Genomic DNA, 24,021 nt, shown 5'->3' with positions numbered 1-24,021 from the left:
TATGATGTATAGGTGGGCCTAGGTGGAAATGGTGCTCATCTAACTTGCAATATGATGTATAGCTGTGCCTAAGTGGAAATGGTGCTCATCTAACTTGCAATATGATGTATAGCTGTGCCTAAGTGGAAATGGTGCTCATCTAACTTGCAGTATGATGTATAGCTGGGCCTGGGTGGAAATGGTGCTCATCTAACTTGCAATATGATGTATAGCTGTGCCTAAGTGGAAATGGTGCTCATCTAACTTGCTCAGCATGGCAGCCATCTTAAAAATGTTGTTGTAGCTACTCATTAATGGAAAGTGATATCAAGACGAGGTTTTCAGTGGAAGACATCTTATGATGTTTGGTCTCAAATGAAATGTTGTTGACCAGACCATCAACATGTATGAGTCTGCTTGGATCTAAATCAAAATTATGCCAATCTGACAGCTGGTATGGCCACCATGACAGTCATCATATCTGTCAGCCAGTATGGCCAACATGACAGTCGTCCTATCTGACAGCTGATATGGCCATCATGACAGTCATCCTGAAAATCTTGATATCATTACTTGACCTAAATGGAAAGTGTTATTACCATAGACTTTTCACCAGACAAAATCTTATGGTGTCTAGTTGAGCCTAAATGAAAATGATGCTGATCTTATATTCGACATAGCCACCATTGTGGCCATATTGAAAATCTTGCTCTTTCTGCTCCTTCTGAAGGTATGGTCATGTTTACATTAGGTTTTCACCAAAAGACTTCTCACGATATCAAATTGGTCCTTGATGATGATGCTGATCGTATATCCAATATGACCACCACTGTGGGTAATTTGAAAATCTTATTGCTGCTAAAAATAACAGATAATTTCTACACTCGTTTATCAAAAGAAGAAAATAAATTCTTGGAAATTCTTTTTGGTCTGTAGACTGCAATTTCCTTCTGTAAAAGTGGTATGCTTTTTAGTGTAAAATTGAACTGCGCATTAATGAATTTTAAAATATATTTTGTATATGTATATGCATTATGGTCCTTTTTATATGTAATTTCATTATTGCCCCTTTTTATGTACATGTAAATTCATTATGGACCCATTTATATGTATATTCATTTTGGCCCCTTTTTTGTATTTTCAGTATGGTTCTGTTATGTGTATATTCATTAAGGACCCATTCATATGCATTCAAGATTCATTTTGGCGCCTTTATATTATAGTCAGTATAACCCCTTTAAGGTTCTAATTATCTTGCCTGTTACCGATTGCTCCGGTGGCCTAGTGGTTAGAGCATCTGCCTCGGATGCAGGAGGTTGTTGGTTCAATCCCAGGCCGAGTCATACCAAAGACTTACAAAGAGGTTAGTTAGGACTCGGGTCAGTCTGGTCCAGGATAATTTGACTGGGTGGGACATCATGCTACATGTCTGTGACATGATGCCCCAGTGCTAGGCATCACTATAAACTGCCACACTGCAGACATTATAGCAATATGACTGAAAAATTGTTTAAGCTACGTAAAAAATCCAAATCACACACACTCACACACATCTTACCTGTTAGATTAGGAAGCGACTTCCTGGACCTCATTGGTGTATACTACAATGACAAAACATAACCAGTCTAAATATCCTTTCTCGTTTGTATGTTTTAATCGATACATGTAATGATTCCGTATGAAATGAATGGTGGTATGCACATTTTGTAGGTAAAAGAAGACTTGAGATTTTGCTGGTGATGTTAAGTTTTGATATGAAATTTACAAACACTGACTTGTACATGTATTGATTTAAAAAATGCCTAGTGCTTGTGAGTTTTTGGGAAATAGACTTGCATTGATGATCTGATAACTAAAATAAACATCAGAAACCATTCAAAACTTTAAGATAGTACTTCCTCAGTAAACAGGTTCTCAGTTTTGTGTCTTAAAGTGGTCTCTCTCTCTGTATGAACAAACTGGAACTAGAAATAACCAAAATCAGTTTAGCTGTATTAAAAAAATCCATTATCATTGACATTTAAATCAGAATTTATTAATGCTTTTATTATAAATGCCAAAGAGTAAATGTAATTCATTTGGTTATTAGCTCTATTGGTCTTAAATCTGAAGAGTTTATGGGATGGTCTTTCATCCATCATCCTTCTTTTAGCACATGTAGTCATGTCCATCAACCCATGTTTTCATCCATGTATCCATGCATCTGTCACTAAGTTTACCGAGTTACCTAAACTCCATGTACAATAATTTGGGGTGCTGTGGGGGTTGAGGTGTAGTCATAGTTGGCATGATGGTTCATGCAGTTGAGAAGATGACAACAACAGTTTTTAATCCTGCATTCAGCCCCTTAACCAGGAGGGACCTGGTGGAGTCATAGTCGAATTTTCATTTGTAATATTGACAATTCTGTGTCACAAAAGGGTCCATCAACACGAGATTTGAGGAATGATGTTCCTGTTTGGATTCATGTTTTATGAGGATGAGAACAACCTTTTCATATCATGAATTCATCTTTAGAATGGGGGTGAGTGAGTAGGAGGTAACAAATAAAGAAGTATGGCTATTTGTGATATCTCCCATCTCTGGTTCAGATATAAAGAAATTCAGTCACATTGTACAGTATGGCAAACCACTTAGTTCAGTACTAGGTCTCTTCCTGTTTCTAATGATTTTGAATGATTTGCCTCTTACAAAGTAGTGTTTGCCACTCCATTGGCCTAATTGGTTACAGCGTCTGCCTCAGATGCATGACGTCACCGGTTTGAATCCCAGCTGAGTCATACCATAGACTTATAAAAATGGTACTTGCAGCTGCCTTGCTAGGCACTCAGCATTATTAATGGTTTGTGTTAGGACTGGTTGGCCTGGTGTAAGGATAATGTGACTGGGTGGGACATGATTTTGCATGTCAGTGGCATGATACCTCAATGCTAGACATCACTAGAAACTGCTGCACTGCAGACATCATAGCTATATGACTGAAAAGTTGTTAAGGCTACATTAAAAATCTAAATCAAGCACACAAAGCAATGTTCAACTATAGATCCCTTTACTGATGATTTGACACTCTGTCATGTACAGTTCTCACTATCTGTTCTAAAACCTAATTTTCATGATGCCCAAACTGATTTACCATGGATGGAATGACCCAAAATACATGTACATCCAACACTAAGGTGTTCTGATTATAACAGCTAAGAGAAAATAAAGATTGTCGGAAGCAACACTATCTTTCTTACAAGAGTATATCGCTGCAAGTTTTCACACATGATCTGGTTCCTGGCGATGTTTGTTGATAACAGCGTAATATGGAATGAACACATTGGATGTGTCATGAAACCGGTCTGATGTACATTCTAGTTGTTAAACAAAATCAAACACTTCATCACTGTGTTATCACAATGTTAGGATTTATAAAGGCTGTACAAAGCCCTGCTTTGATTATTGTGGCCAGGAGAGAGTTTTGCCAAAATCAGAATAAACATTTAGGATTATGCTGGTTGAAAATTTCACAGATTCCATTCTTGCAATGGACCCACTAGGAAGAAATATTTATGAGAAAGTGTAAACTTAACGTACAAAATTTAAAATGAAGTGGATGATAACCATGATCAAACAAAGAGCATGGAAATTCAAATTCAGCCTTTTTACAGCCTTTGTAGAGCAATGCTTACATAATTACACAACCACAAAAAGATTATTGCAAGAAATGTCCAAATTCTGGCATATTGATTTTGAATAGGCTACCTAAAGAAACACTCTCACTGAATGCTCTTCTTTAAAGACTGAAAAAGTATTATATTGTTAATAAGTGCTTTCTTTCATCCAATAACATTTTCTCGTCTTTTCTTATTTTATTCATAGTATCTTTACTCATTTCTTTTCCTTTTCTCCTTCATTTTTTTTTATAAATGAAATTATGTTGTAGATAACTGTGCTTTAACACATCTTTGTATATTTATATGAAAAAATTTATATGTAATAAATGACATCACAGGATTTGTAAACTACAGTTACAAAACTACCATTTGGCTGACTCTCAGAATAGACTTAATTCTTCATCTTCTTCTTCTTCTTATTATTATTATTATTATTATTGTTATTATTGTTATTATTGTTATTATTATTTTAATATACAAAGTTTAAGAGATTATGTAGAATAATAGTTTTGAGAATTACTGCTGATTTGATCAAGGGTTACAACTCTGTCAAATATTGATGGAAAAACCTAACTTGTTTGAGATTTTGGATGAATACACCTCCATGTACTTCATTAGATCTACATCTAATTAAACTCTTGTATTGTAAGGCATTCATAGATTTGTATTGAAATTGAACCAAGCAATCTGGTTTGGTTTGGTTTCGTGTTTTATGGAACATCAGCACAAGTAAAATTTAATTCTGAGGCAATTGAAATAGAGTGCCATGCCCTAGGACAGAGTTCATTAGCTGATCAAAGTTGGTCTGATTGTAGGATTTGAACCTGCACCAATTCAGTCATGAGTCTGACATGGTAGGGAACAGTCTGAATTTTCTCAACTGAAAATACTCAAAATTGTATTTTACTTCTGAAAATAAAATAAATTTATTGTATAAATAAATTTATCATAATCTGTATCATTTGGTTTCTTTAAACCTCTGTATAAAAGTTCAGAGTTAACTGATTCATTGTTTGGGTTAGGATGAGGGTGTGGTTGACAGGAAGAGAGGGTCTTGAGAAAGTTATCAATATAAAAAAAGCATGAGTTTTACTATGACAAACCATTCAAGTTGCTTTATGTTTCATTGTTAAAAATGAATTTTGCTTTGAACTTTAAATAATAAATATGTACTTTTGTTTTCAAATTTCATCGTGTTTGTTTTTGTAATCATATCATTATATGTTTTTTTCTTATAGGTGTTGTCTAATGTTGTAAAGCGCTTAGAGCTTCTAAAGATTAGGCGCTATACAAAGCCCTCATTATTATTATTATTGCTAGTTACATTTCAACAACATTTGCACTCCTTGGTTGAAAAGGGGCTTGAAATCATTGCCATTTTCATCTACATTAACTTAAAACTAATGTCCTAATGAAAGATCTTTGTTTTAAATATTTAATAGCGATTACCTTGGAATCCATTTCCAGATATAATGTTTCCTCTTGTAAGCAGAATTTCACTTAGTGTCCATTACTCTTTTAATGACCTGCTTTTCTGCTGTTCATATTCCAGTTGAATACAATTTGGTAACCTTTGAAATTTGGAGTTCTATTCTCTGTGTCGCTAGGCCATGGCACATTCATTACAGTGAGAAGGTTGCTAATAGTCAAGAATATTTTAACTCAGTTTCCCTCCATGAATCATTGTAATTTATCATGTTTCATTTATCTAACTGATTGGACAGTGACACAAATTGATATGTATTGTGTACTTTTCAATAAAAAACAACTTTTTTCCCTATTCTGTAGGTAAAAAAATCTAATGGGTTTTCTTTTTGTGTTTAATGCAGTAATTTTTGGCACACAGAAGGCTGTAATCCACTCTGGTTGTTACTATAGATAGGCCTGATTAGAGAGAGAATATATGCAAGTTATGCTCGAGTCATTCTCTTTATTTGTGCAAGCATTGTGACTAATTACCTTACTTCTTTTAATTCATTCCATTTTCTTCTATTGTTTTCATGGAATTGCATAAAGTTTCAATTTTATAACTGATAGCTTTACAAAGAAATATCCAAAAGTAAAGTTTCTTTAGGGACTGACCATTTTAATTGTGGGAGGGCTCGGCATATTCTTTCAAACCATAATATTTTGATTTCTTTTACCTCCAAATAATTTATTTATTTCAACTACATGTAATATAATGGATATGTTCACTTTTATTTAAACTAACAGCCATAATAGGATAAAAAGTTCTCTTGTACTGAAAGTTAGAACAAGAATATTTGTCAAAACTGTTTGGGGCTGGAATTTTTATATCTCGGACCACTCAGCCTCCCCCTACCCTCGGGGAAAATTAAATGATCAGTCCCTTACATCATCAGATGTTTGTAATTTTTCATACAAGTTTTGTTTCTTTTTTCTTTGATATGTCCATTTTTTTTTAAAAAGTCAGCTGGGTTTGTCTTCTGAGCTTAACATTTCCTTATTCATTCTTTATGAAGGTCAAACATATCTTATGATTGTAACCTTATAATGTAATGATAAACACAAATCTATGTGTTTTAGTATGTTCAGACATTAATCACTTCCCTTAGCACTAGAGGGAAAGCACAGCTGTTTGCTTTCCCCTTGAAATAAGAAAAAAGAATAAAAAGAATGAAAGATTTTTTATGGTTGACAGCAAGAGAAATTTAATGTTTTACTTTGACACTTACAACGGGCAGTGTACAGATGGCAAATTGCAGGATATAAATTTTTATGGGTAGTACATAAGTTTTGTAGAGGGCAAGGAAGTTGAATTGTCTTCATGTACAGGTTTTTTGTTTTTGTTGATTTTATTTGCATTTTTAACATGTCAGTGGCTATATCATGCAGAAGAAACTGAAACTGTCTTTTATATAATACAATGAGACAGCCAACCTGGGCTGACCTGGGTGGTTATTAAGCTTGCGATCTGTGCTCCACCAACTGAGCTGTTGTTATAGATCCTATATGGATAACAGAAGTGACAGGTTCTGATACTCTTCTGCTTTTACACAGTGTATATATCTTTTTTTTAAAAATCATAAATTGTGTTAAATGACAAAATTTTGAAATTCATTGTTCATAAAATTCCAGAAATTAAGATAGGGAACACTGAAAGGACCCAGAGGGTGCCTAACTGGAAGGATAGAGGTAGAACACCCTGCTATTTCTGCCTTAGGGAGGACATGTTTTTGTTATATCTGATTTTAATTTGGCCTTTTCTAGGCACTTTTGTATTGCCCCTCCAAATTGTCATGTTGATAAACATTTTCGTTCATGGAGCACAACTCTTGCTGTTTAATGTATTTCATTCAACTTGGTACACATCAAGCAAGTTGCATGGAGATGCATTTTGATGTTTAGAATTCTCTGCATTCACTATTTTTATGTAACTATGGCAACTATGGCACAAAGAGTAGCATAAGTAGTACATGCTGGACCATGGGGTACTATCATCTGAGAGTGCCAGACCATGCAGTACTACCATAAGTACAGCAGTAGCGTATAGTTTAAGAGTGCTGGACCATAGGGGACCATCATGAGTACAGTAGTGTACAGTTTGAGAATGCTGGACCATAGGGTAATATAAGTACAGAAGAATAAAGTTTGAGAGTGCTGGACCATAGTGTACATTCAGTAAAATCTTTACATAGCAGAGGAAGGGGTGGGTGGGGTGGGATATCTCATCCGAAGACCACTCTTGTTGACTCTTTTAAAAATTAGAAAAGAAACAGTAATTGAATTTTAGAGATGGAGGAAGCAAAATTTATCAATGACTAGACTAAAGATTTGTCTTGTACTTGGACTATTATAGACTTGTATGATGAATGTCTCAGGCATAACATTACAATAATCTTCATGTATTTTCTCATTTATTAGCTTTGACCTTTGTTTTATTCACATTGCTATTGTTTGCATTCTTCTCAATTTGAAGTAAATCATCTTGCATAACTAAACATTGCAGGTATCAGTTAGTGCATAGTACTTAAAAGACTTTAAATCAGCATTCAGCCTGATAGACATATAGTCAGGTAGATAATTTGTTCCTAGGGAATGCACAAATGTGAAAGTTTTGACCCAGTGACCTACTTTTTGTTGACATTCTGAAGTCTTGTCTATAGAACAATGCAGCAAGTCTATTTATATTCCAGATATGCTTGGATATAAATTGGATTCAACAACAGAATGCACAGACCCAGATCTGTTATTGCATAATGTACCAGCAGATCTGGCTTTATGCAGTTTTTTTTAGGACTAGTCAGTTAAACAAACAACATAGACCCTGGGTGCATTTTGGGACAGCAGATCAAGGCTTAGCAATAATGATTTGATAATAGATGTGTGTGGTTCATGATTGCTGACAACTAATTACAGCCAGAGTACTCAATATTTTGAGACGCACACGTTACTAGTAAATGGGACCGCTCCAGTGGCCTAGTGGTTAGAGTGTCCGACTCGGATGCAGGAGGTCATGGGTTTGATCCCTGGTCAAGTCGTACCAAAGACTTACAAAAATGGATCTAACAGCTGCCTCGCTTGACGCTCAGCATTAAGAGGTTAGTGTTAGGACTGGTCGGCCTGATGTCTGGATAATGTGACTGGGTGGGACAACATGCTACATGTCTGCGGCAAGATGCCCCAGTGCTAGGCATCACTATAAGCTGCCACACTGCAGACATTATAGCAATATGACTGAAAAATTGTTAAAGCTACATTAAAAATCCAAATCACACACACACACGTAAATGAATTTAATTTTTTTCCGTCATTAATTTCATAAACTTCAATCTATGTACTATAATCAATAACAAAATATTTACTTTTATTTTGATACCTTGTATTTAATTTCCTAATGACAAACTAGCATTTTGGACTCTTGGTGTGAGGGTATGTTTTTAGGTGCATTATGGGGTTCCCTCTGTTGAGGCTAAACAAAAACAGGGATCACCTGTTTCACAGGGCTGAAAAAGTATCTCAAGTTCAAATGAATGGGAGCATGTTTGTATGCCAGTCTAATGTAGAAATTATTGTTATTTTTTAATATATTCAAATGAATGGGAGCTTGTGTACTGGGTAGTTTGTATGCCAGTCTAATGTAGAAATTATTTTTATTTTTTAATATATTCAAATGAATGGGAGCATGTGTAGTTTGTATGCCAGTCTTATGTAGAAATTATTGTTATTTTTTAATATATTCAAATGAATGGGAGCATGTGTACTGGCATTACCAGTGCAGTAATTGCCCAAGGTGCTGTTTGGGACTAGTTCCAGACAACAGTGGGAGTGCGTCAAGGCTGTCTCCTGTCACCCACGCTTTTCAACATCTGCTTAGAGTGCATCATGAGCAAAGCCCTGGAAAATCACTGTGGGACAGTCAGCATTGGAGGGCATAACATCACCAACCTCCGCTTTGCAGATGACATTGATGGGTTGGCAGGCAGTGAAGACGAGCTAGCCACCTTAATGAAGAACCTGGATGAAACATCTTCCAGATTTGACATGGAGATAAGCACTGAGAAGACAAAACTGATGACAAATAGTGGCAAACAAATCTCAGCCAAGATTAAAGTCAGAGGACATGAACTGGAAACAGTGAGCCAGTTCAAATATCTTGGTTCCATAATCACTGAAGAGGGATCAAGAGCAGAAATTTTGTCAAGAGCAGCACAAACAATGGCAGCTATGTCAAAGCTAAGACCCATCTGGAGAGACAAGAATATCTGTCTGAAAACTAAAATCAGACTATTGCGAGCTCTAGTCATCTCAGTCTTTTTGTACTCATGTGAGGCATGGACCCTGACAGCAGAATTACAACAAAGAATCCAGTCACTTGAAATGAGATGCTACAGAACCATCCTTGGCATCTCTTACATGGACCACATCAAAATTAAGAAGTGCGTAACACCATCAGGTGCGAAGTAGGCCAATATGAGGACCTCCTCACCACCGTCAAAAAGAGAAAGCTGAAATGGTATGGCCATGTCACTAGAGCCAACAGTCTATCCACAACAGTCCTGCAGGGCAGCGTCCAGGGTGGCAGAAGGAGAGGTAGACAGAGAAAAAAGTGGACTGACAACATCACAGAATGGACCAGGAAAAGTTTTGCGGAGACACAGGCATTGGCACATGATCGAGACAAGTGGAAGGAACTGGTCAGATGTTCAGCAGCACAGTGCCTCAATGACCACACTAGGCCATGAGACTGATGATGATGATGATGATGTGTACTGGGTAGTTTGTATGTCAGTCTAATGTAGAAATTATTGTTATTTCTAATATATTCAAATGAATGGGAGCATGTGTAGTTTGTATGCCAGTCTAATGTAGAAATTATTGTTATTTTCTAATATATTCACATAAAGTTCTACGGGAAAGAAATGAGTGGTCTGATCACTTCAAACTCACAGCTGCCAGATTAAGGGTTTAACATTTAGCATTCATGCTTTATAGGAGGAAGAAATTTATAACCATTTTCATAGCTACACGTTTCACATTGTGTGAACATTTTATACTAATTTGACAACAGGTTTTGACTCCTTAAATTCCTGAATGGTTTTATTTGGACATGGAAATTATCTGTTGATATTTAAACATTCTTAAAAACATATCTGTTACAACAAAATGATACATTTTCATGTACTTCAGAATAGCAAAGTAGAAAATAGTTTGTATTCAGAAATATTCACACCCAAAAAGAGTAAATGCATTGAAGATCCAAAAAATAAAGATATTATGGTTTGTGGAAAATTCTGTTAGTGTGATTACCCTGATAAATCTGTTGGAACTAGTGACAGTTCTCATTATCAACAGAGTTTCATTAAACTGCCTAACTTTATAGATAATTTTGTATGTTGGACCTAGTGACAGTTTTCACAGCCTAACTTTATAGATAATTTCGTATGTTGGACCTGGTGACAGTTTTCACGGCCTAACTTTATAGATAATTTCGTATGTTGGACCTAATCAAGTCAATGCATCATTATCAGGGTCTTTTATAGAACCAAAACTTCAAGGAGAAAATTATCTCCTCCATTTGATCAAGGTGTAATTTATAAATATTTAGCAAAGAAATGAAAATAGGGTTTGAACATGCTATGCATAATTTTGGTTGATTTTTCAGTGCAATTTTTAAAAATAAGCTTGAATCATGCAACCTTTGAATAGATCTGGTTTAATCTGGTTCATTGTACAAAATTTCACTGAACCAGACTTAAAGATTTGACATGTATATATATAGATACTTTAGTGTGAATATCACAGTCAGTGAGATTCTGGCACATGTAAACAAATGATTCATTGTAAGAAATCAATTTCGTTGTGCAAATTTGCAGTAAATGTGATATAAATTTATTTGTTGAGCATGAAATAAAATACTAATTAGACTGGTTTATACCATTATAATCATTTAACATATGACCAAAATGGTCAATACACTGTACTATTAGATAGCCCTAACTATGCTTTGTACTCTATTTACACATAGATAATATGGACACAAATGTGAATAGCACAGATCCGGATCGGCTGTAACATAATATGGTAGCAGATCAGGGTCTATAATGTTTGTTTGAAATCATTAACAGACATCATAATTTGCTGACACATGTGCTAGCAGATCAGTATCTTTGCTCTTTACTTGAAATTACAAGAATAGTTGATATTATATACTGCTGGCACATTATCTGCTTGCAGATCAGGGTCTGTGCTGTTTGCTTCTAAATCTCAGACTGGACATCATATGCTACGGGTACATTATGTATTGGCTGATCAGGGTCTATACTGTTTTGCTTGAAACCACAAGCAGAATGGACATGATATACTGCTGGCATGTTATATGATGGCAGATCAGAATCTGTATTTCTTTAAACTCTCAAGAAGAACAGACATATTATACTACTTGGCACATTATGTGAGACAGATCAGCACATTATGTGAGACAGATCAGCACATTATGTGAGGCAGATCAGCACATTATGTGAGACAGATCAGCACATTATGTGAGGATAGAACAGGGTCTATGCTGTTTGCTTCCAGATGTCAAGCAGACTGGACATGTATGCTGCAGTAAGATTATGCGCTAACTGATCAGTGTTGGCTTGAAATCACAAGCAGATCGGACATTGTATACTGCTGGCAGATTATCTGAAGGCAGATTGGGTTCTGTACAGTTACATGTAGTACTCAAGAGAATTTTATACATTGATATATACATTAGTGGTCTAAGTTAATGAATAAACATCTGGTTGAATTATGCAGAAATTGGTAGTTAATGACTTATGGAAATGTAACAAAACTGGAATGTGATACTGTTTTTATATCTTTAATGACATGGTAAGACTTGATTTCAATGCGTCATTGACACCACATTTGTAAATCTGTTTACAGTGTATGATTGGTAAATTACAGTATACCCTCATTTCATCAAAGGGATTAGTACCAAACAAATAGAAAAACACCTTGATGACTACTGTATTACATACATATGTACATGCTGAAATATATATACATGTGTGCACACACACACACAAACACACACACACATGGATACCCCATCCCATTCTGCCCACTGGAAAGGGTACAGTATCCTGACCAGCAGCCACTCCATGTATATATTTTTAAAAACTCTTCCTTGTGACCTCTGTGTTCTGAAATTTGGTGCAAATGAACCTTCCGATGTAGTCTTGTCAATATTTACAGCAAATTTACTGGAATGCTTGTCATTGTCCATTTGTCACAAGTTTTATAATGTGATTCATTGTTTATCTGTTAATGTGCCTTTTCAGACATCTGCAGTCAGGTACAGGAGGGGAAAAGCCCCCCAAAAATGAGAGCTTGATTGATGAGTCTTTATGCAGTCAAATGTCAGCCACTTCACAAGTACAGAATTTTAGAACATAGGACAAATATTTCCCCTTTAATACTAGTAGACAATGAATGGCCTAGTCTGGAGAGCGGTATTTGGTATCAGGAGGCAGATCTTTTCACATGGAGTAACTTTGAAATGCAAGAAGTTCAGCACTAAGACTGGTTCCAGAAGGGTGGTAGTTACAGGACTTGGACTGGTTACCTGTTTGGGGGTGGGCACACAGCATGTCTGGAGAAAACTGCTGGAGGGAGCTTGTGGTATCTCTGCCATTAAGGAGAAAGGTAAATAGGAAAGCTACAACAGCTGCTTTAGTATTATGGCTACAAATACTTGGGGGATGACAATTCTATAGTCTAACTAGCCCATACAACTGAAAATTATTGTTTGACTTATAAAACTTATGTAAGTAATCCATTTTTAAAAAAAGAACAAGCATTATAATTTTTGAGACCATTTTCCCCGTATCATCCTTGCTAGGCTTGTAGGTCGAAATTGGAATTGTCACCACCTGTTAATGCTACTACTATCATCACCATCAACACTGGTATCACACAGTATAGCCAGCATGTGCCATTAAACCCTATGCATACATAACTGCTACTACTATTAATATTTATAACTGTTTTGTATATCTATATTATGTGTATTATTTTCATAATAAAAGTTTTTGTAAGGGTCATTTAGTTAATGACATTTTTTAATACTACTGTTCATAGTTTTGAACTTTAAAGATTAGTAATGTGTCAAGTGCATAGATTCATTCATAAAGTTCTGAGGTATCAATACAAGTAAACATCACATGATCCAACAAGGATGTGAGTTCTGGTGAAAGGTCAAGCTGATCTAATTTCCTGATTAGTCAATGTAAATCAGCTGATCTTGTTTACTGATAGAGTGATTTCAAAATGCCAAGAGGATTCATTCATGCCTCATAGTGCATTCTCTCTACTGCATTTTAGTAATCTATATAAGAGAATTATGATGTGAATTTTGGCATTTTTAATAGTATCACTAGGAATTTCTGTTATTTTGAAAGGAATTCATTTATTTAATTTAATTATTTATTGGAATTACAGTGCACTAAATATTTCAGATTAATTGGAATAATAGCTGTACCATCCCAAGCTGTACCAAATTACTTAAATTCACTCAAAGACATTTAATATTTTTTATGGAAATACTTTATAGTTATGATGGAAATACTGAGAATTCATTTAAGGACATTTCGATTTATAGCTGTGTTGGAAATACAGTGAATTCATTAGAAAACATTTTAGGATTATATTATTGTGATTCATTTATACTGTTGATACATCAGTACAATACAGACCATCATTTGGAATACCTTTGGAACTCATTCAAATTACTTGATGCTTTTGGAATTCATCGATCATTTAGGACTATTGGATTTCATTCATTATACTGTAAGTTATTTTTAATTCTTTCACTTTGTATTTATGGCAATAAATTATATTTTCAATTATACAAAACTTGTTGGTTTTGCTCTTTCATTTTGCTTATTCTCAGACCATAGAGTTGTAACAATACTATCTAACTCATGCAGCCTTCTATTCTGAGATCATTATGCTTGCAAAAGTTGAATTAGTCATTCTAATGATTTATTTTTACACTTTCCTGAAGTAGGCCCAGGATTTCATGATTTACAGTTTCATTTCTTGTTAGTTAATAATACTTGATGATACAGTTGCAGGATCTATTCTGTGATCCACAGTTTTGGGATTTATGCTAATTTCTAAAACATCATTCCAGAATATGAATGTATGAAAATCACACATCATTTTTGCTAGCCCTACCCTGCTTATATCATTAGATCTGTACTATATTTAAAAAAGCTTGCCCTACCCCTTTTGTCTCTCCAAATCTAGGAGAACTTTCTCTTCCCTACACTCCACCCGACTCCATATGCTTTTCACAATATTTCTTTTATTTTCTTGTCCTTCACAGCATGATATTGCTACAGTTAATATTTTTTTAAAAGAACATTCAATACTGGCTACAGTATTTTGTACCTGATCATATTATATTAATAAAATATCCAAATTGATTTGTGTAGCTTAAAATCAGTGCATAGAATCTTTTGTTGCATGTTAGTTTTAAAAATTTTAATTGTCATAAATTTAGCTCTACCAGTCATAAGCCAGAAGAACATATTGGGTGGCTTTGTTTGTTTGACTGATGGGCTGCTTGAGGAATTTCCAAGCAACTTTCAGTATGCACATTGATCCCAAGGTCTGGTTGGTCCTAAAAGAATGGTCCTCCTCTGGTAGGCCACACGGCCACTGCAGTAACCATATTGAAAATCTTGTTATCACAGCTTTTCCTGTATGAATGGTCATATCAGCATGGGTTTTTCATTCAAAGACTTTTCATGATGTCTGAATAGATTCTAAGTGAATGTGATGCCAGTCTGGCATCCAGAATGAATATGACAGCAGCCATCTTGAAAATCTTCATGTTGCTACTCCTTCTCAAAAGAAAGACATGTCAGCATGGTGTTTTCACCAGAGGACTTTTTATGATGTCTTGTTGGTCCTAAATGAAATGGTGCTGCCCAGATATCCAATGTGGTCACTTTAATGGTTGTCTTGAAATCTTGTTATAACTATTCCACCCCAATGGGTGGTCAATACAAACATGGGTTTTTCACTAAATGACTTCCTTTAAAGTCCCAAATGAACATAGTGCTGATTTGACATTGAATATGGCCACTACAGTAGTCATCTTCAAAATTTATATATTGCTACTGCTCCTGACTGGATGTTCATATTAACATGGAAGTCTTGTTATCGCTACATCTCACAAATGGAAGTTATATTTGTACGAGGTATTTGCCAGAAAGCCTTCTTATAATGTCTAGTTGGTTCTAAATGAAAATGGTGTTGTTTGGACATCTAATATGGCCATCACAGAGGCCATTTTGAATAATCTTGTTATAGCTTCTGCACCAACATGTAGTTTTCACTAAAAGACTTATTATCAGATCTAGTTGGTTCAAAATGAAAGTGATGTAGATCCAAAATGTCAACCACAACAGGCATATTGAAAATCTGTCACTATTCCTTCAGAATGGATGGTCATATCAACATGGAGTTTCCACTAAAACACATTGTATAATGTTGGTCCTAAATGAAAATAATGAGAATCTGATAGCCAATATGGCCACCTCATTAACCTTCTTAAAATCTTGAATTGCTACTTCTTAATGGAAAGCCATTTCAGCATGGGGATTTTCACCAGAAGACTTCTTATGGCATCTTTGTTAGTTTTAAATAAAAATTGTGATGATCTGATATTTAATATGGACACGATAGTGACTATTTTGAAAATGTTATTACTTCTCCTAATGGAAAGTAATATCAACAGTGGGTTTTCACCAAAAGAGTTCTTATGTGGTATAGTTGATACTGGATGAAAATGGTGCCGATCTGATTTAAAAAAGACATGATCTTATCTTGAAATCCTGGAAACTCTTTTTAGACAGTTGAGTATCAGTCCATTTGTAGGACTCTTGCTTCATACTTGTGTTAGTATTTAAAACCAGATTTTGATTAATAATGTCAGACAGATAATATCATGTTAGTTATTCTTTTTCTTAATATTCAATAAAAAAAATTTGTTTGTGGCAGGATTTGAGCAGATTCCTGCAAAAGTCGCTGGGTATGTTCCCAGAGGAAACAATCAAGGGGAGCTGACCCTGGAAAACTATGTGAATCCTGCTGATCAGAGAGTTATGTCCCTGGCTAGTGCCTACAGCCTGGTTGCTGCAGAAGAAGCACTGACAGATGCCAATTGGAAACCTGATAAGGAAGAGGATCAGATTAGGACAGGTGGGAATTATTTTTTTGGAGTGTAGAAGTGGAATTCCAATCTTTCCGTTCTGTATAATTACAGTCAACTACTCATATAGTGATTTTAATCTACATTTTAAAAAATTTGGCCAAACATATCACTGCAGTAATAAGTGATTTCTGTAATAGATTAGATAGGATTCCTAGTTTTTTAAGCTTATAGACCAGATGAGCCAATGGGAGATGTCCATTATCCAGTGTATGGCATTCTTCATCCAACATCCTTCTGATGATGTTATTCAATTTTCTTATCACTGCTTCTCCTAAACTACTTGTAGGCTTTCCATGAAACTTTAACACACACATTCATCTCAAGGTCAAGGAAAAGAGAATAGAATTTGTTTGTGGTAAATGTATATGATTTATTCCAGGAGTGGCAATAGGTATGGGGATGGTGGGGATGGATCAGATTGTGGAGATGGGTCTTACACTTAGGGAACAGGGCTACAGGAAAATCAGTCCACATTTCATCCCCAGAGTTCTTGTCAATATGTCTGCTGGGCATGTCAGTCTGAAGTATGCCCTCAAGGTAAGTCTTATGATATGCAAGGATAATGTCACTAGGTCCCTATGGAACAAACTGTATCTCCTACTAGCATATTCTTTTAGAAAATATGTTATTTTACCTTGCTTCATGTGTTCATTTACATCTGTTAGGCATTATCGGCAGTGGGCACCTGCCAGTATCTTTTAATGAGATGAAACTTTGAAGTATATAGGTGCCCTGCCAATTTTGAAAACATGCCTTCCATATCCATGTTCCACACCAAATAGTGATTTTATGAAAAGTGATGAAAGTCTATGCAATAAAAGGTTTGTTCCATCTTTTTTTCTGACCATTACCTCGGCTGGGGGGTGGGGGGAGCAAATATAATGAGTTTGAGGGTTCAGTCTAGCATTGCACTTACTTACTCACTGATCATCTCCAGTGTCTTAAAAGGTATTGGATATCCTTTCATTCAGATTGGTTCTGTTGTTGTTGTTGTTGTGGGGTTTAAAGCCATTTTACAGCACAAGATATGCTATACATGGCAGACAGTGTAAATGGGGGAGGAAGAACCTGGGAAAACACCAGAAAGAACCACTGACCCATGAAAAGGATTGGTTCTGAGGAACTTAAGTCTGCTTCATACTTTACTAACACAGTATGGCCTAGTCTGTACGTAAATATATCAGGATACTTACTCAAAATCTCCATGATATGTTGATGTTGACATTCAGCTAACTCTGGACATGTACTATTCCTTATTTACTTCATCTTCTCCAAACCCCATGGGGCAGTTTACAGGAAATTCTAGACTGGGTCTTCATTGACCACAGCACATACTACATACAATACCTCTTTATCATTTTATGGCAAACATTGCATGATCAGCAGAATCATGATATGTTGCTATTCAGGCCAGGACAATAAAAGTTGGCTAACACCCTGTCAGTGGGGTTTTTTTCCTACTCGAGTGATCTGCCATACTGGACTCATGTGCCACTCTAATAGGTGTCCTGAATTTCTGAGGGACAAGAAGTTGGAAGAATTTCCTACCTTCTGATCAGGTAAATTGCCATTATATCAACCTTCCTTGCATACCAATTTCAAACTTCTTTGTACCAGACACAATCTTCTCTGTGCTAGTGCTCACTGATGTGTCATGCCTTTGATCTTGCATAAATTCATGGCAAGATATATCGCTTCTGGAACTATTAATTATGCAGTGTCTGTTTCCATGCCTGTGCCTGTGAACTAATTTTGACCACTTGTATTTTTGGAAACTGAAAATCTGACAAAGATCAGAGTCTGAAGCCCTCAATATTTGCACGGGTTAAATCATATAGGATTGTCTGTACACAGCATTTCAATTGTTTGGGTCAGATGTCTCAGTTTCTGTTCTCATGTTGTTAATGTGATCGATCAGTTGATATAACAACATGCAAAAGGATTTCCAAACCAAGCATTTGGTCATCCCTTATGAGACTCCACATTTTACCATGACACCCATACATCCAGTGTTGTGTAAAACTGTAACTTCTTGACCATTGACAGTAATACTAGCTGTCAGTACCCTCACCCTGTGAAAATGACAAGTAGTACTGATCAACTGAACAATGCCACAACTGATCTGTATATAATAATAATAATGAGGACTTTGTATAGCTCCTAATCTTTAGAAGCTCTAAGCGCTTTACAACATTAGACAACACCTATAAGATAAAAAACATAATATGATTACAAAAACAAACACCATGAAATTAGAAAACATAAAAAACATGGTGAGAATATTTAAGGTAGGAAACATTATTAGGTCTTTAAGTTTGTTCTTGCATTCAAAATAAGTGAGTTTTGATTGATATACCATTCTTGTGTTATTAGTTCCTGAATTTAGTTATTGTCACATAAAAAGTAATCATGCTTGTCACCTCCTGACCACACTCTCCTCCTTCAATAGCAACCTCTACTCTATTGACAAACCTTTTCATTTTGGATAAGCAAGATGTGGCCCCACTCCTTATATGTGTAACATTGTTTATCTTTATGATTTGCATCATTTTCAGATTAAAAATTTCCACCCTTATTAACACCAGTTTTCTCAGGGTCTCTGATATGATTTATTGTCTTTCAAGACCACATTCTGGGTACCCCCCAAAGCATCTGCAAAATAGTCTGTCTATTTAGCCATGTCAAAGACATTCACAAAGGATTTACCGGCAGAAACAGCTACCATTGTCAATTAACTTGTCCCTAAGTAAAAAGTCTGTAAAACCTTCTAAATTTATTTTCTTTTTTACCACATTTAATCCACCGTTGTAAATAATTCCCAGTTCTACAGACAAACTAGTTGAATGTTTTGCCTCTTATTTGTACCATATCTGAATTTCATGTGGAACTTTTGCTCAGACAGCACACATCTCTTAAGGCACACATTTCTTAGTGCATTGTTTGCAGAGAGACATGAATATGCTTCCAGTACTTTACATTTTTTAAGGACACTGAAATAGAGCAACCAATCATCCTTTCTCCTTCTTGACAGTGGCATATCATTCCAACCTGTTGAAATAACCCATTCCCATTCTGCCTGCCAATCTGTCTTTGACTTTTCCATTTCTAAATCCTTTTTGTTTAATCTCTGATCCTTCTTCCCAGCCTGATCCTCCAGGACAAATTTTCTCAGGGACTCCTATCTCCATGAGATCTTTAAGCGATGACAAACCAAATACTGCTAATAAGATTGCCAAACCCATGTGCATGACCATGTGAAATGCACAGTTATGGGAATATAACAAACCAGTTGTATCCTTCTCAGAGGGCAAGAAAGTAAATGCAATATGTACAATATGTACATATGTATAGATGATGAACAGAAGGACTGAAATATGAGCAAGATATTTACTCACCCACTTTGTTACTTTTGTCAGGAAGGTCACAGTATAAAACATTGTAGTCAACACCTGTGTAACCTAATGTTAGCATTACACCAGATCTGGATCCACTTCTGACACCATTTTAATAGGATAAAGTTGAGTTGGGATTGGATCTGGTGAACACATTGAACACAATAGAAAGTCATTTTGACATGGGTTTTTATCAGATATGAATTTATGGTGTCTATTTGGTCCTTAATGAAATGAATACCCTTCGATATGACCACCATGGTAATGCTCTTGGAAATATTATTTCTACTTCCTCCAAATGGGTGGCTATATCAGCATGTGAATTTAAACATATAGACTGGTTGGTCCTAAATGAAAATGGTGCCAATCATGCATCCAATATGGCTACCCCAATCCCTGTCTTTTAAATCTTGTCACTACATCCCCTGAATGGATGATCTTTATGACATGGGTTTTTAACCAAAAAATGATGTCTGCTTTGTCCTAAATGAAAATGGTGTCAATCTGATATCCACCAAAGCAGCTAATTTGAAAGTCATTTTATTGCTGAAGAATATCAGTGATGGCTTCAACACTCAATAGTTAAAAGGAAGAATCCTGGAAATACTTGTCACCCAGTAGAGCATCAATCCCTTTAAGGGTCTCATGTTACATCTAGTTTCATCTTTATTTCTGACTGTAAATTTAGGCTTATTGGAAGATGCAACATGTTTGTATCTGCGTGCTACTTTTAACAAGTCTAGTCCATATAGGCTGCATAGACTCCACAAAATATATGCTAGGATTCCTAATATGCATACCAGGGATATCATCTCTGCATTGAATCCAGATTCAAACGGTCAAGGTCACAATATCTCTTAGAAGAGCCATTTCTTTGTGATACAAGTCCAAAGTTCATTGATTGCTTGCATTTTTGGCAATCTTTTTGACTGGCTTGCATATAAGGCAATGTCACCTAGCAACAGGGGCATAGTACATGATTCAAATGAATACCATGGTGGGTGATAATGGTTGCACTCTACAGTTTCAATTTTTGCATAGAGTTTAATTTTTTTTTTAAAGAACATCTCTGGTTTTCCTTGCTGTTCATCCTGGCTATTTAAAGAAGACCTTAGGTATTTTTTAATGAATTTTTAATTTATTTTGCTGTATGATTGATGGGTGTAGTTTGGATTACATTGTATACTGTTCAACCATAATTCAGATGTACACCTATCAAGACACTGCTTGCCCCACTTGGCCATTTTCACTTTCTGGACTTTAGAGGTAAATTGTTAAAAGAAAAAGAAACAAGTCAATAACTTTCATGTATTTGTAATTCATTCATTGCACTTTCAGAGCCTAGCATTGCCTACTCTGTCAAAATTTGTTTTCCCCATTTTAATAATGGCTAAAGCTAGTGTAGTTTGGACTAGTTTAAGCTGATTTGTTTCAGCATTTGGGAGCAGCCATTTTGATCAACAGTGTACATAGATCTTGCAGGATTTCCACAAAACTACAACAAGTAAAGAAATTTCAGTCACAGAACATGACAGTAGCTTATAGGTAACATTTGTTCCACTGTATATGTTGCAAATGCAAAGAACTTCACTTCACACCTATCACTTTATCAGAAGTAATAATTTTGGAGTGCAACCAATATATCCTTTATGATACTCTTATCTTCTTATATATTTACAGGGACCTAATCATGCAGTGTCAACCGCATGCACTACAGGTCTTCATGCTATCGGAGATGCCACAAGATTCATACAGAGTGGAGATGCAGATGTCATGGTTGCTGGGGGTACAGAAGCAAGCATAGATCCCATTTCTGTTGCTGGTTTTGCCAAAATGCGAGCTCTTTGCACAAAGTTCAATGACACCCCACACTTAGCCTCCAGACCTTTTGACAGGGACAGGGATGGATTTGTCATGAGTGAGGGGGCAGGAGTTATGGTTCTTGAGGAACTTTCCCATGCTTTGAGAAGGGGAGCAAAAATATATGGGGAGATTCTTGGCTATGGTTTATCTGGGGATGCCCACCACATGACTGCCCCATGTTCTGATGGTAGTGGAGCAATAAGGTGCATGAAGGCAGCCTTGAAAAATGCCAGCATATTGGAAGAACAGATTGGCTATATCAATGCACATGCCACATCAACACCACTTGGGGACAAAGCTGAGAGCAGGGCAATCTGGGAGATTTTCAGCAAAAACTGTGATAATTTGCTTGTATCCTCCACAAAAGGGGCCCTCGGACATTTACTGGGTGCTGCAGGTAGTGCTGAAACCATAGTAACATTGTTAGCCTGTCAATCAGGGGAGATCCCACCCACTTTAAATCTGGACCACTTGGACACAGGATACAATTTGAACTATGTTCCTAAGGTTTCAGCAGTTTGGAAAAATAATCCTAGTGGGAGAAGAATAGCTCTGACAAATTCTTTTGGATTTGGTGGGACTAATGGATGTCTTTGTATCTCATCATACCATTTAGACTGAACTTAACCATTTCATTACGATCATTTTGTTCACTGGGAAAAAAATTCATTTAAAAGCTCTTATTTTACTATTAAATTATTCAAGAATTTCTGCTGTAAAATAATGCTGACAACATTGAAACATCAACCGATCAGGGATCATAACTGCCAATCTTTGCATAACTTAAGGATGAGGAAATAGTGGTCCATTTGGCCACTGTATGAGTACTGTAGATTTAATCTTCCTAATGAGTGAATGGGAATTTCAGTTATTATCCAGAACTCTACTTATGCAATGAGGAGAGTGATTCAGTAGTTAGCATATTGGACTTTTGACTGAAAGAATGTGAGTTTGAATCCTGCCATCAGACCAGCCTGTGTTGGCTACCATGATGTGTCCTTGGGCAAGGGACATTACTCCATTTTCCGCAGTAATAAATTGTCTCCTTGTGTTGCTGTGTCATAAACACCAAACCATGATAAGAAGTGTATTAGAGTATTTTATGCAAAATTAACAGACTGAAAAACAAAGAATTGTTTGAATGTGTTCAAGAAATACAGTAGAGTTTAATTATAAATATTTAGAACAAAGTTGTCGACATTTTTCATCTGCTAAATCATTATGGCATATTTGATCAATATTAACAACATGACAAATTATGGATTTTTTTTGTATATTTGCAATGATAGTACTTGATCATGGTTAGAACACTCATCAAGAAGAGCCATATAGTTGAGTGCATCTTGAGTTAATCTTGGTCATTAAGCTGTTTGATGCATTGTTACAGGCATAGTAAGTGTCTTGAATGTTAGGACTCAGTCTGCTATTGTAAATTTGTTCTAATACCCACTTAAATTTAACAAAAATAAAGAAGAAAAAAGACTATAGTTCCAAAGAAGAAAAATACCCAATTCATTATAATCTTATCAAGATCTTATTGTACCTAAATCATGTACAGGTATGCACTTGGTGTACCTAAATCATGTACAGGTATGCACTTGGTGTACCTAAATCATGTACAGGTATGCACTTGGTGTACCTAAATCATGTACAGGTATGCATTAAATAATAAAATGAATGGATCATATGTATTCCTTTTACTTTGATTACCATATTTTTCAGCCTATAAGCCAATACTTTTTTACTTGAAAGTCAGGTCTTCATCTTGAATCAACTTATATACCGATTATGTCATTGAAATTGCATCGACTTATATATGGACTACAGTACCTGGTATGTTATTAAAATTGCTCTGTAATCAGCATAATGAAGAACAGGTCACATAGAAGTACCAATTTTTGTTCTATTATTGTGTCAATAAATTGTTATAAACATATATCACTGCTTTTATATTTATAAGTTTTGTCATTATTTTGTATGCATTCTGCTTGTATTTTCTAATTTCTCAAGCATGAAATAAAAGAAAACAATTACCAATAAACAGTCAGTTCACGAGCTGCATAGCACACTTACAATCTACACACTTTAATGTACTGTACTAATTCAAAGCATATTGTTCCTAAAAAAGATATATCATTTTGTTTTATTCATCCTTTTTCACAATACCTCATTCTTCCTTATCACATTTTAGCCACAGGTTTATTGATATTTGATTTTCCAGTATAATTGTTTCACACACAAGCAGTTACTGGTAAGACTTTTTCATTGCTATAATTAATCCTACAAAGGGATGTAATCCATTAAAACTTGAGCATTCTATGAATATTTTTAAAATACTATAGATTAAGCACATACTTATCTTATATTAATGATACTGTCATATCATCACTAAAGA

The 24,021-nt window shown here is 35.5% G+C and overlaps 1 protein-coding gene across 4 annotated transcripts in view; it reads left to right on the top strand.

Annotated features, from left to right (window-relative positions):
• Positions 1-23,562, top strand: part of LOC149776978 (3-oxoacyl-[acyl-carrier-protein] synthase, mitochondrial-like) — a 48,622-nt gene extending 25,060 nt beyond the window's left edge. For 3 of the 4 annotated variants that reach the window (XM_089941711.1, XM_089941713.1, XM_089941714.1), the window contains 4 exons: positions 12,428-12,791; positions 16,158-16,358; positions 16,751-16,908; positions 21,444-23,562. In XM_089941711.1, coding sequence (XP_089797837.1) covers positions 12,575-12,791; positions 16,158-16,358; positions 16,751-16,908; positions 21,444-22,247 — 1,380 coding nt within the window. In that variant the 5' untranslated portion in view covers positions 12,428-12,574 and the 3' untranslated portion in view covers positions 22,248-23,562. The remainder of the gene's footprint in view (positions 1-12,427; positions 12,792-16,157; positions 16,359-16,750; positions 16,909-21,443) is intronic. The other variant, XR_016416146.1, reaches the window with a different exon arrangement.
• Positions 23,563-24,021: the final 459 nt, after the last annotated feature.

The sequence above is a fragment of the Sinohyriopsis cumingii genome, chromosome 18 (assembly GCF_028554795.1).
Source record: "Sinohyriopsis cumingii isolate HCF-2022 chromosome 18, ASM2855479v2, whole genome shotgun sequence".
Lineage (NCBI taxonomy): Eukaryota > Metazoa > Mollusca > Bivalvia > Unionida > Unionidae > Sinohyriopsis > Sinohyriopsis cumingii.
This window is presented reverse-complemented; position numbering and strand designations above follow the sequence as displayed.